Source organism: Anopheles funestus, chromosome X (genome assembly GCF_943734845.2).
Source record: "Anopheles funestus chromosome X, idAnoFuneDA-416_04, whole genome shotgun sequence".
In the NCBI taxonomy this organism is placed as follows: Eukaryota; Metazoa; Arthropoda; class Insecta; order Diptera; family Culicidae; genus Anopheles; species Anopheles funestus.
The window spans coordinates 19,174,796-19,187,517 of NC_064597.1; the positions used below are offsets into that span (position 1 = coordinate 19,174,796).

At 39.5% G+C, this 12,722-nt stretch overlaps 2 protein-coding genes across 8 annotated transcripts in view; both read left to right on the top strand.

Moving 5' to 3' along the window:
- LOC125769083 (uncharacterized) overlaps positions 1-12,722 on the top strand; it is a 447,410-nt gene that overhangs the window by 63,601 nt on the left and 371,087 nt on the right. The gene's annotated exons all lie outside the window — the stretch shown is intronic.
- On the top strand, positions 139-3,642 carry LOC125764433 (uncharacterized). The gene is made up of 4 exons (XM_049428672.1): positions 139-853; positions 1,177-1,996; positions 2,061-2,368; positions 2,456-3,642. Exons 3-4 carry the CDS (start codon positions 2,104-2,106, stop codon positions 3,640-3,642), a joined length of 1,452 nt encoding a protein of 483 aa, XP_049284629.1. The 5' UTR covers positions 139-853; positions 1,177-1,996; positions 2,061-2,103.

A 12,722-nucleotide genomic window follows, 5' to 3' on the forward strand; every position in this document is an offset into this window, starting at 1 on the left:
TTTTATGACTCCGAAATGAGTAGTTAAACGAGCTGACTCCTAATAACGACTCATTCACTTTGAGTTGGCTCCCCGAAAAGAGTCGTTATTCTCATCTCTACCGCAAAAGCAGTTTCATTACCTCTTCCTCCCGTGTGTCTATCGTTCGATACCCTGTGGGCAATTTGAGAGAGACCCCCATACAAAATTTTGGCCTTGTTCTCGCTTTGTTCTGGCTTTAGAGGTACAACCAAAACAAGGCGAAATGAACTACACGATCGTGACGTCATTAGTGTTTTGATTTATTTCTCTTCAAAATGGTACAGTGGTGTTCAAAAAAAAGTAGTAAGACGACGAAATTTTTTTTTTCACAACATTTTATTATCACTTTTTAACAATATTTCACACAGTAAATTCATTTTAAGTTTCCATAAACACTTTATAACACTCCAGTTAACTGCTAGTGTGCTCCAAGGTGTCCTCAATCAGCGATTTTTCGTTGCATCGAAAACACGGCGAGATGATAGTACTCCTTAATTCCGCTCGAAATGTGGTGTTGAACTGCAATTAAAATCATTATTAGCAAGTAGCTGACATAACACTGCTAAATTCAACACATTTACCTACCTTTTATAAAGAATTGAAGCAAATATATTGCATTTTATCGATGGCTTCTCGGCACGCGTCTTTCGCTGCAAAACGATAGCACAAATTGAACACGATCTACGGCGTCGCTACCTGTGTGCTTGCGTATGTGCACTTCTCCGCTCGTTATCGCTTGACCCCTCCGCTAAGCCATCCGCAACGGACCCACAAACTCGTGCGCGCCGCGCTTGTCAAATATAGAGTGTGGGCACAGTGCGGGAAGACGGAGGTAGAGCGTCGCAGGAGACGGTTCATTTCAACAGCAAAGGACTAGAAGAAGGAGCACGAGCATTTTTCAACTGAAGGAGAGACAGAGTCGACATGCTAAAATCGAGTGAATTTGAGTAGCTTTGCCCACAGGGTACGATCCGAAACGTATTGGGGTGGGGGTAAAATGGTAGGATACATTGCATGCAACACGCGACACCCGTGCGACGCTACAGAAAAATCCAACCATTCATGCTGCTATGGGTAAGCATTTTGGTAGGGTTTTTGGTAGTGTAGCACCCATACAAAAGTTCATGCGACATCCTCGATTTTGCTGCCTGGGAGGTAGAGCGTCGCAGGAGACGGTTCATTTCAACAGCGAAGGACTAAAAGAAGGAGCACGAGCATTTTTCAACTGAAGGAGAGACAGAGTCGACATGCTAAAATCGAGTGAATTTGAGTACCTTTGCCCACAGGGTATATCGTCAGACGGTTTCTTCCTTAGCTCTTCTTCGTCTTGCTTTGCTTTTTTATGCCTGGCTATACATTCACATTTTCTCTCGCACTCAATCTTGTGTCTTGTTTTGAAATAACTGCCACCATTATTGTTTTCGCTTGTGTTTCGACAAGTGTTTCATCATGTATGCTAAAAAACTGAAAAAATCAGGACAATTAGCCAAAATCCGAAAAGCTAATGAATCCAACTTTCAACGTGAATCAAATTCATCAGATCCACCAAGTAAGATATCAATGGTAATTGAATTAGAGTGCCATACATTCATTTTTTTCGTTTGTTTGTTTGTGCAGTCGTTCCCACAACATCTGATGATATCATCGAAGAAGCCGTCGAGAATAATAATGAAGTTCTTTTGGACGAAGATGCTGGAGATTCTAGCGAACCATCCGACGACGGTGAACCAGAAATTGCTTTCGGGAACAAACCGTTTAAAGATTTACTTCGGCTGTGGGCACTTTCCTACAATGTTCCGCTGAAAACTTTAACCGCGCTGCTAAAACTACTGGACCACAGTACTGATTTCAACCTCCCTAAGGATGCGAGAACATTTTTAAAAACGCCAATTTTGATATCCAATCAAATCGCAAATGTTGCTGGCGGGCAGCTGTGGTACTATGGGGTAGAAAAATGCTTACAGCATTACTTCGGGTGAGTATGTTTGATTTTACCTGTTTATGTAAGGTAAAATCTAACAGATGTTTCTGTATTTCAGCAAAGAGACACCTGCAACAAGTTTAATTGCTTTAAACTTGTCAATGGATGGATTGCCCTTACACAACAGTGGACCGACTGAGATGTGGCCTATACTTATGTCCTTGCCTCATTTGAAACCAATGCCAGTGTTGGTTGTTGGAATCTATTGTGGGTCATCAAAGCCAGATAATGTTGAAAGTTATCTTAGGCCGTTGGTTGATGAATTAAATTTTCTTCTGGATCAAGGCACAAACATCAACGGAAAACTGGTCGACATTCAGTTACATGCCATTATAGCTGATTCTCCGGCACGATCATTTCTAAAGGGTAAGTAAGTGTTTGAGATCAATCTATGTGTTCTATGTAGTCATGAAAACTATTACCATTGATTTATGCTCTTAATTGTTTTTACAGGAGTCGCATATCACGGTTCAAGGCATGGCTGCATGAAATGCAAGAGCATCGGAACACATTTGAAAAGCGCCAGAAAGGTTGTGTACCAAAGCGTGTGTGCAGATCTCCGTACTGATAAAGAGTTTCGAGATGGTGTGTATAAGGAGCATTATAGATGTAGAAGTCCACTATTAGATCTCAATGATTTCGATATGATTTATAATTTTGTAGTTGCAGACTTACTTCATCTAATAGATTTAGGAATAGTCAGAAAATTATTATGGGGTTGGGTATTTGGCACCCTAAAGCCATTTAAAAAATTGAAACCTTCTAAGCAACGCATGATATCGGAGCAACTGATAAATATTAAATTCCCAAGCGAAATGAATCGGCAATTACGATCTTTGCGTTATTTAAAGTATTGGAAAGGAAAAGAGTATGGAAACTTTTTCCGTCATGTTAGCATTCCGATATTAAGTGCCAATCTCAACACACGAGTTTTCGATCATTTCAAACTATTGTATGTTGCAGTTATACTACTGACCTCCAAGACATTTCAACAGCATTGGGCATATGCAGGTATCTTACTAGAAAGGTTTGTTGGTCAATTTGGCAACATTTACCATGAACATCATGTGACCAGTAACGTTCATAACTTGCTTCATGTTTTGGTTGATGTGCATAGGTTTGGGCCATTAAGTGATATTTCTACATATCCATTTGAAAACAAATTATTTTCTATCAAAAAATTAGTCAGGAGTGCTCCTCACCCTCTACCACAAGTTGCTAACCGTAAAGTTGAGCTAAAAGAAGTGGAAGTTGCTACAAATGATCCAAAACATACATTTCCCATGATAAAAATGATAAAAGATGAAGTCATACTGCAGGTGAATGAAAACTTTTTACTACGCAAAAATAATAAAAACTCATGGTTTTTGACTAAAGACCACACAATAATTCAATACCATAGCGCATCAGAATACTCCGATGGTTATAAAATAGAGGGTTATAAAGTTTTGATAAAAGAAAACACATTTGAAGATCCCCTTATCTCTGATATCATATATAATTATAAGGCAAAAGTATCGGATGTATCATCTACATTAAGCCATGTATTAGTTAGCGATATTAAGTGTAAATTAGTGTGTATAGTCTTAAATAACGAATTTTTTTTCACTCCTCTTGTTCATACTATTGTAAGTGATTAAAATTAATGTATGTAAATAAAATATGTAATATATTTAAGAAATGTTAAACATTAATCTTTCAGTTCAAAAATATATTGAATACGTTTATTCTTCATAATATTTCATACCTTTTAAACATGTTAAACATGTTTTGATCAACAATTCAGTAGTTATATTATACTTTTTGGTAACGTCTTTTCCTGTGTTATTGTTGTTATAGTTTTTTTAAGTATTACGAATAACGGATTGAGGAGTGGAAATTTCGCTTAACTCAATCCTGTCTCAGGGTTGCGGGGTGGAACTAATCATCATTTATAAGCGCCTTTTTTGTGGCAGCTTGTTTTTCTAATTCCTTGCGCCTTAGCTCTAGCTACTCCGTGGGATAACTTTTTTAGAAAAAATGTTTTAACACAATCATCTGTTGGCATTTGAAACTTATTTCCGGCAAAAGATTTGAAAAAATTAATAAAATTACCGTACTCTTTTAGTGCTATTTTTTTGTCCGTCTTACCTTTGCCACACCAGCTACATGTGCTAAAAAATGACGATCGAAGAGGAGATCTAATGCTTCGTGCATTCGATTATCCAAGTCTTGTTCTGTTACTCTCATGTTAAGCCATTCAATTCCGCTATTGTAGAAAATTGGATCCTGCCCAAGTTTATCATTAAATAGTTGAAAGTTTTCTAAACAATCTATTTGAGTAAACTCAAAATTAATCCGTCTAACGGTTGTGTTACTACAACATACGTGATCTAATAGACGGTCTACTTTAACTTCAATATTTTCTAGTTTTTTAAGTATCTTTTCTAGCATTTGATTTTCCTGCATATTAGAACGAGAATTTGTAGCCGAATCGTCTGTCGCTGAATGAAAATTGTTTTTTCCCAACACTCCGGAAGCATAACTGTGTTCGGTGTAGTTTCTTTTTTGTTTTCTTTGCTATCGAAATGAAATGAATTTGTCGATGATGTAGATGGTGCCAAAAAGGATTGGGTTGATTCAGTCGATCTATTTTGTTGTTCCTCAGGGGCCCGATGGTGCATGTGATAAACGGCGCCAGTCCACACGGCAGGACCGGGTTCAAATCCCATCCGGACCGTCCCCCCGTAGCAAGGACTGACTATCCGGCTACGAGGTAAAAATAAGTCTAGTAAGCCAGAAATGGCCGGCGTGACCTGTAAGGTCGTTAAAAGCCAAGAAGAGAGAGAGAGAGAGATTTTGTTGTTCCATAGTAGTTGATGTAGAAGAAACTATCAATGCACTACGTGTTGGAGTTATTGGTACCGGGGGTGGTGGAACTATTGCTGCAATGCCAGGCACAATTTTCGGTGTGATGGGAGATGTTATTATCCGCACAGAACTATTGCAATGGTTTAGATTTACGTTGTTTTCTGCACTATATGTGATAGGTGTAATAATTTTTGCACTTTTTTCGTTGTTATGCATAAGTGGTGCATCAATCGTCGATGAAGTTTCAATGCAGTTGTCCATAGATGCACGCGTTGCTGTTGCACTTTCGTCAGTTTTCCAACGACGTATGATGTCTGTGAGTGAAAAGCATAAATTAATATTGGGCAACTAACAGATTCGATCCCAATCACCTCAACGGTTCAATGCGTAACGCGCTAGTTAATGCATCGCAGATGATTCCATGGATCGATCCCTGGTATAACTTACACACTTGATATGAAATAAAAATTCACTCTCCACTTTCCTTGCAGCAAGCAGTAGCACAACACGACAATCAGAGGAATGGGAAACTCTACTCAGATACAAGCTCACACCCCAAGTCCTGTCCTATCGCGCTCTTTCCGAAGAATAACGGTTACTGCACAATAGCATAGTAGAATGGGTGGGGAGAGTGCGAGCAGCAGAAAACAAATACTGTACACTCTGAAGAGTGGTAAATAACAAATGCCAATAGTAAAATCGCTGGAGAGAGAAGGAGATGGAGAATGTCAGAAGTAAACACGCGCTGAGGTTTCTTTTTTTATTTCCCATGTTTTTTGATATGCTCTTCTTTACCTTCCACTACTGTTACCTTTCATTTTCATAGCTCTTTAAAAAAACATGGCGTCTGCATTAAACGTCATCGGGTTCCAGGCACTAATAGGCGGCTGAAGGGCCCTAACCCTGCGTAAAACTGAAGCTTATTGGGTTCCGTCATAGAATTAATGGGCTCTAGAACTGTACCCTTTGCCCAAGGGAAATTTCGCCAAGATTTATATGGGAAATTGTTGCGTGGGCAAGTCCTGTCCTATCGCTCTTTCCGAAGAATAACGGTTACTGCACAATTGCATAGTAGAATGGGTGGGGGGGAGAGTGCGAGCAGTAGAAAACAAATACTCTACACTCTGAAGAGTGGTAAATAACAAATGCCAATAGTAAAGTCGCTGGAGAGAGAAGGAGATGGAGAATGTCAGAAGTAAACACGTGTGCCGTGCTGAGGTTTCTTTTTTTTACTTCCCATGTTTTTGATATGCTCTTCTTTACCTTCCACTACTGGTACCTTTCATTTTCATAGCTCTTGAAAAAAACATGGCGTCTGCGATAAACGTCATCGGGTTCCAGGCACTAATAGGCGGCTGAAGGGCCCTAACCCTCCGTAAAACTGAAGCTTATTGGGTTCTGTCATAGAATTCATGGGTTCTAAAACTGTACCCTTTGCCCAAGGGAAATTTCGCCAAGATTTATATGGAAAATTGTTGCATGAGCTTGATCAAAATAACTTCATAAAACACCATGACCCATATGAAACAATAACAGAAAACACCATGACTCATATGTAATGTAATTGGAACAAAGTTGATTTTTTTGATGCTCCTGTCAAATCTAAATGCTCTAAATCTAAAAAATCTAAAAATCTAACCCGTAAAATGACGGGTTGTTAAATATAATGGAATTGAAAAACTATGACAAATAAGAAATTCTAATAATAATGCTTACGCTGCAAAAGTATGCGTCATAAATGAATCTAAAAATATCGAATTAATAAAAATAGATCAAAATGTGTGCTGCATATAAACATATTTCATCTGTAAGTGATAGTGATTTGTTCCAACAAAAACGTAAACGATTTTGCCGATCAATTCCCCAAAAAAACGGAACGCTGAAGCTATGCCACCAGCTTTACCAAGAATTCTCTACTATTGTTGATTACTATCAACTCGGACACAATACGACTTACGCTATATTTTTTTTTGCTCGGTTAGAACGGCCTGGCCGTATTAAGACTTATTTTACCACGTAGCAGGATAGTCCATCTTACGGGGGGACGGTCCAGATGGGATTTGAACCCGGTCCTGCCGTGTGGACGGGCGCCGTTTATCACCTGCACCAACGAGCCGCCCCGACTTACGCGATCGATTTGTGCACAATACACTGTAGACGTCTATGGAAATATTCGTCATTATTGCAGCTATAGCATACAGGTTCTACACATTGTAGCTTACAGGTTCGACAACTTGTAACGTATTAGTTCGACAGCGATGAACATTTATAGTACCGCTATAACAAGAGGTTTGACACCTTTGAAAACTAACGCGTGAACACTAATTGTAAGCGTATAAGAAAGAATGAAAAAACACTCTAACACATTCATAGTCACACTTGGGAAAATGAGATAAATAGAAAATCCCAATACACTCAAAGCAACTTGTTTTTCTGCTTATTAAAAATTAGTTTGAAAGTTTTCACAACTTAAATTATTACCAAAAGATGCGCACGAATTTTAGACACAAGTTGGTAATATTTTTATAACACGAGCGTTTGCGTAAACAGCATAAATTTTACAGAGTTCATCCAATTGCGCAGCAGGACAATGGAGATCGCTACCAACATAAAAGGATGTAAAATAATAATTGCGAAAGTCACGTACGCACAGATAAGCAGATAGAGCAGAATAGATAATTAGGAATAGGTTCAGCTACGCAGGAGGGCTTAATACGCCCATAAGGACAATGCATAAATTTGCATATAAAAGGAGGCTCGCGCGGAGCCAAGAAAACAGTCCAATAATCAGAGTCCACTAATTACAGTTCAATTATGTAATAGAAAAAAAGTGTAACAGTAAAGAGAAGTGAAAATAAAATCCGAGCTATAAATTTTCCCCGAAGAAACGCCGTTCATAATAACGAAGACGAGGCGACCCCGCATAAAGGGTGACCCCGAAAGTATAACGATTTCTTTCGTTATTTCGATTTCTAAATGACGTTTCTAGTAAAGGGATGACGTAAAACAGCTGATTCTTGATATACTTGATTGGTTACATTCAAAGCTACTAGCTAGTGCATTGAAACTTTTTTTTTCAATAGCGTCTGTTAAAATGCGAGGTATTTCCGTCGAAAAGCGCAAAAGCATTCTGCACAAATGGTGCTCGACTCCTAACATTTCGCTAAGTCAATTAGCGAAATCGGAAGGTGTGAGTATCGGAGCCGTACGAACCGCCATCCGAAAATTTCGGGAGGAGTCCAGCTTCGAGGATGCTTCGACAAGTGGCCGAAATCCTGGTCCTGTCGATCAACAGTTGGGCCGGGAAATAGCAAAAGCGTTCAAGTAAAGAAAGGAAAGTTCCATTCGCGATAAGGCTCAAAAACTGGGTACATCAAGAAGTAACGTTCAACGTGCCAAGGCAAGAATGAATTTAAAAACGTATAAAAAACAAAAGAAACCGAAACGGAGTACAAAGCAGGCCGCATGCGTTAAATATCGGGCTCGGAAGCTGTACGACAAGCTGCTGTGTCGCCAATCCTCATGCATCGTGATAGACGATGAGTCGTACGTAAATTTTGACTACAAAACTCTTCCGGGTAGTCAATACTACACCGTGCCTGAAAACCAAGATGTCGAAGAAGCCGACAAATCTATATTTCTCGAAAAATTCGGAAAAAAGGCGATGGTGTGGCAAGCCATTTGCGAATGCGGGATGATGTCCGAACCGTTTGTGACAACGGAGACGATGAGGACCGATACCTACATCCGGGAGTGTTTGAATCGACGTTTGCTGCCCATGATTCAATCATCGCTCTCCAGAAACCCTAAACGATTCTGGAAATACGTTAAATCTAAACGTGGTAATAACTCACTTCCCGCTGTCCTCACCCACAATAACGTGTCTAAAAGTAACATGTGCAATCTATTTGCTGAACGTTTCAAGGATTGTTTTACCGTGGATCCTGGAAGCTTCTCACAAAACGCAGCTTTGAATATCGTACCTCGTGACGTCGTCGATATCCATTCACGGGACATTATTGTCTCTAAAGACACTGTGCTACGTGCTCTGCAGCAAGTGAAGATTTCTTACAACCCTGGGCCCGATGGTATCCCTACAGCCATTCTCTACAACTGCCGCGAGCATTCAGCTGAACCCTTGGCGCGCATCTTCCAACATTCCCTGGCGCAGTGTACAGTTCCTACCGCCTGGCAAACCTCGGTGATGTTTCCTGTGTACAAAAAAAGGCGATAAGAGCCGTGCAGCAAATACCGCGGTATTACTACCTTGCCCCCTGGTGCCAAGGTTTTCAAGATTGTGATACAAAACTCGCTGATACATCACTGCCGTCCTTATATCTTAACGCGCCAACACGGATTCTTCTCTCATCACAGTGTTACAACTAACCTGGTTGAATTCGTTACTAACTGCCATACAGCATTCTCTTCTGGAGCTCAGATGGACGCTGTATATACATACTTAAAGGCAGCTTTTGATCGCGTGAATCACCGCTTGTTGCTTGCTAAGCTTGCCCGACTCGGATTCTCTGCACCTCTGGTAAATTGGTTCAGCTCCTACCTCAAAGGTCGTATTTACCACGTGCAGATTGACAACGCGTCCTCATGCAAATTCGAAAGTGCTTCTGGTGTTCCCCAGGGCAGCAATCTGGGGCCTTTGCTGTTCTCACTCTACATTAACGACGTTACACTGACTATCACAGAGACTGAATGTTTGCTGTACGCTGATGACGTTAGGCTGTTTCGTCCTGTGCGGTGTGTTTACGACTGTCTCTGTCTTCAACGTTCAGTAGCTGTTTTTTCCGACTGTTGCAAATGTAATGGCCTAGAAATATCTGTCGATAAATGTATGTCTACGTCGTTCTTTAGAACTGTTAGTCCTATAGTATTTAACTACAACATCTGTGGAACCCAACTGTTGCGGTGCGACACTGTTAGGGATTTAGGAGTCACGCTGGACCGCAAATTACATTTTCATCAACACTTCTGTGATATTATTGACAAAGCTAACAAAATGCTAGGATTTATTCGTCGTCAGTCTAGAGAGTTTAGTGACCCCCACTGTCTACTAACCTTGTATAAATCCTTTGTTCGTTCAGGGCTCGAGTTCAGTTCGGTGGTCTGGTGTCCATCGTCTAGTGTTTTGACAAACAGAATTGAATCAGTGCAGAAAAGATTCACACGTATTGTCCTTCATTTCACTCCGTGGCGTAATGTAACTTCTCGTCCCTCGTACCATACTCGTTGTTTGTTATTTGGACTGGATACACTTGCTAGGAGACGTGATAACGCCCAGTGCACGTTTATGGCCAAACTAATCATCGGTGAGTTAGATGCACCCGATCTATTGTCTAGAGTAAATATTAATGTCCCTCCTAGAATGTTCCGTAACTACAGACCACTTAAAACTGACCTTAGAAGACGTGCATATAGCGAGAATGACCCTATGACAGCAATGGCTCTTAGATTTAATTTGCGTTACGCGTTTTTTGACTGGCATCAACCTATTGATTTCAACTAGGCTTATTCGTGTTCGTGGCGTCACTTTTTACATTTGCGTTTCATTTATGTGCAGTAAATAAAGTTTTATTTTTAAGAAAGTGATAAGGCCTTGTCTGGCCAATCTCTTATATGTCACAATAAACAATAAACAATAAACAATGATACGAAAACATGCTGGTCCAGTGTTGTTTTGGCCGGATTTGGCCTTTGTTCACTATGCCAAAGACACGATCGCATGGTATGAAAAACATGAGGTACGGTACGTGCCGAAAGAAATGAATCCGTCGAACTGCCCTGAAGCCAGACCGATTGAGTTATTTTGGGCGCTAACCAAGGCACATTTGAGGAAGCATTTTAAAGCTGCGGACATCATCGATAGTTTTAAAAAAGAATGGAAGAAAGTGTCGAAAATCGTTTGCGACAAGTCTGTGCTGAACCTGATGGGAGGCGTCAGATCAACAGTGCGATCATTGGCATACGATTGAATTTTTAAAAAATTTTTTTTGGGAAAAAGTCCAGAACACACTGCAAACACTGTTTATCAAATAAACATTCAGTTTCTGGAACAAGTTTAATTTTTTGTCTATTTGTTTAATCGTGTTTATACTTTCGGGGTCACCCTTTATTACAAAGCCACTGTTGCAGGATTGGAGAGGAAGCTTCAGTTTACCACCAACTTTTGTGCTATTCGGTAGGGTTTGAAATGTCCAAAAATGCCGTAAAATCAAAATTTGATTATTGATTTAATTGAAGCATGGAAGAATTTCCCATGCATTTGGAAAAAAAGAAGATGCTCACTATAGCAATTCTCTCGCACGACACAGTGCTTTTGAAGAAATGCTCAACATATTTAAGTTCTACGAACCTGCAGATGTTCAAGCCGTAAAACACAAGTTAAATTACTTTAAAAAAGCATTCCACGCAGAACGTGTGAAAGTGGAGGGAAGTTCGAGAAGCGGTGCAGGTACAAAGGATGTTTACCAGCCAAAGTTGTGATATTATGAACTTCTGCAGTTTTTATCGTCAACATTTGAAACCAACCCTTTTTCTTCTATGGACAGTATCGACGAGGAAGCAAGTACCACTCTTGATAATACGGTAATGCAGAGCATCGCTTAATAGTTTATCGAAGTTTTATGAAAACCCGTTTATATGAATAGTTTATTTTTATTCCAGGAGAATACATACGACGAGGAATGTTTCGACAAATCATTTTTAGATGAGAGTTTACCATACGTGTATGATGATGAGAATGCTCCCAGGCCTTCGAGAAATCATCGCGGGACGCAACAAGCTAATAAAACAAAAGACAATGAAAAAGAACTCAGAAAAAGGGTATTAAAACTCATGGCAGACAGATTAGAAAAGAACACAGAAAACGAATGCGAAACGAAGCTATATAAGTGAAGCCATAATATTAGGGCAAGAAGGACAATTGCGCATCAATTCTAGAACTGTAACCGACTAATTTTTATCGTTACTTCCATTCTGCCGAATTCTAATAAACTGCCGAAAAAAATACATTAAAAAAAATGTAGAAAAAATACATGCAAAGTATTGAGTTATGTGTATTATTCGTTTTGAACGGATTCCTCTTGCCAGTGAACTCTACCTCCGTTCATAAAATATTCTAGTCTAGTATAAGACAGCATACAGTCAATATCCGACTTACGCGGTACTCGAGTTATGCGGATTCGGAGATACGCGGATTTTCAAGTTTGACAGCATATTGGGTTTATTATACCAAATTAAGTTCTCCACCTGGGAATTGTCAAAAGTCATAACAAGCATTCATGAAGAGGACGCATTTTATTCCTTGAATCCTTATTTAACAAAACTGCTGCAAATTATAAAAAATGGCAAATATCCGTAATAAAAGTGAAATACGAAAGATACGTGCTATTACATTCGCCGATAAACTCAGCATAATCAAACTGCATGAAGGTGAAAAAATGTTTGCTGCTATTGCCATGACAAGACTTAAATAAATATGTTGTTAATAAATAAATCAACCAAAAATACTCGTTATATTGCGTTTAATGCAATAATGCTTGAAAAATACTCATTGTATCCAAATCAACGGATGAATTTAATATTTGAATTTTTTATAACATGGACACAAGAACTCGACCCCTGGATACGAAGTATAAACTATATGTCAGGCAGTATTCGAGTTACGCGGATATTCGAGATACGCGGATTTTTCCGGTCCCCATTATCCGCGTAAGTCGGGAAGTAACTGTAGTTGAATGTTTAACCAGTTCTTAATTAACAGCACGCTGTCAAAGCGTTGTATACAAGTGTCATTTTGCGTTGGACAAAACTAATGCAACCTTGCGGTTTCTATTGTTGTGTGCTGTCAGGGTGTTCA

Coding starts and splice junctions, on each gene's coding strand:
- LOC125764433 (XM_049428672.1), top strand. CDS start 2,104: ATGGATGGATTGCCCTTACACAACAGTGGACCGACTGAGATGTGGCCT. Junction 2,369..2,455: donor GGCACGATCATTTCTAAAGG/GTAAGTAAGTGT, acceptor TTGTTTTTACAG/GAGTCGCATATCACGGTTCA.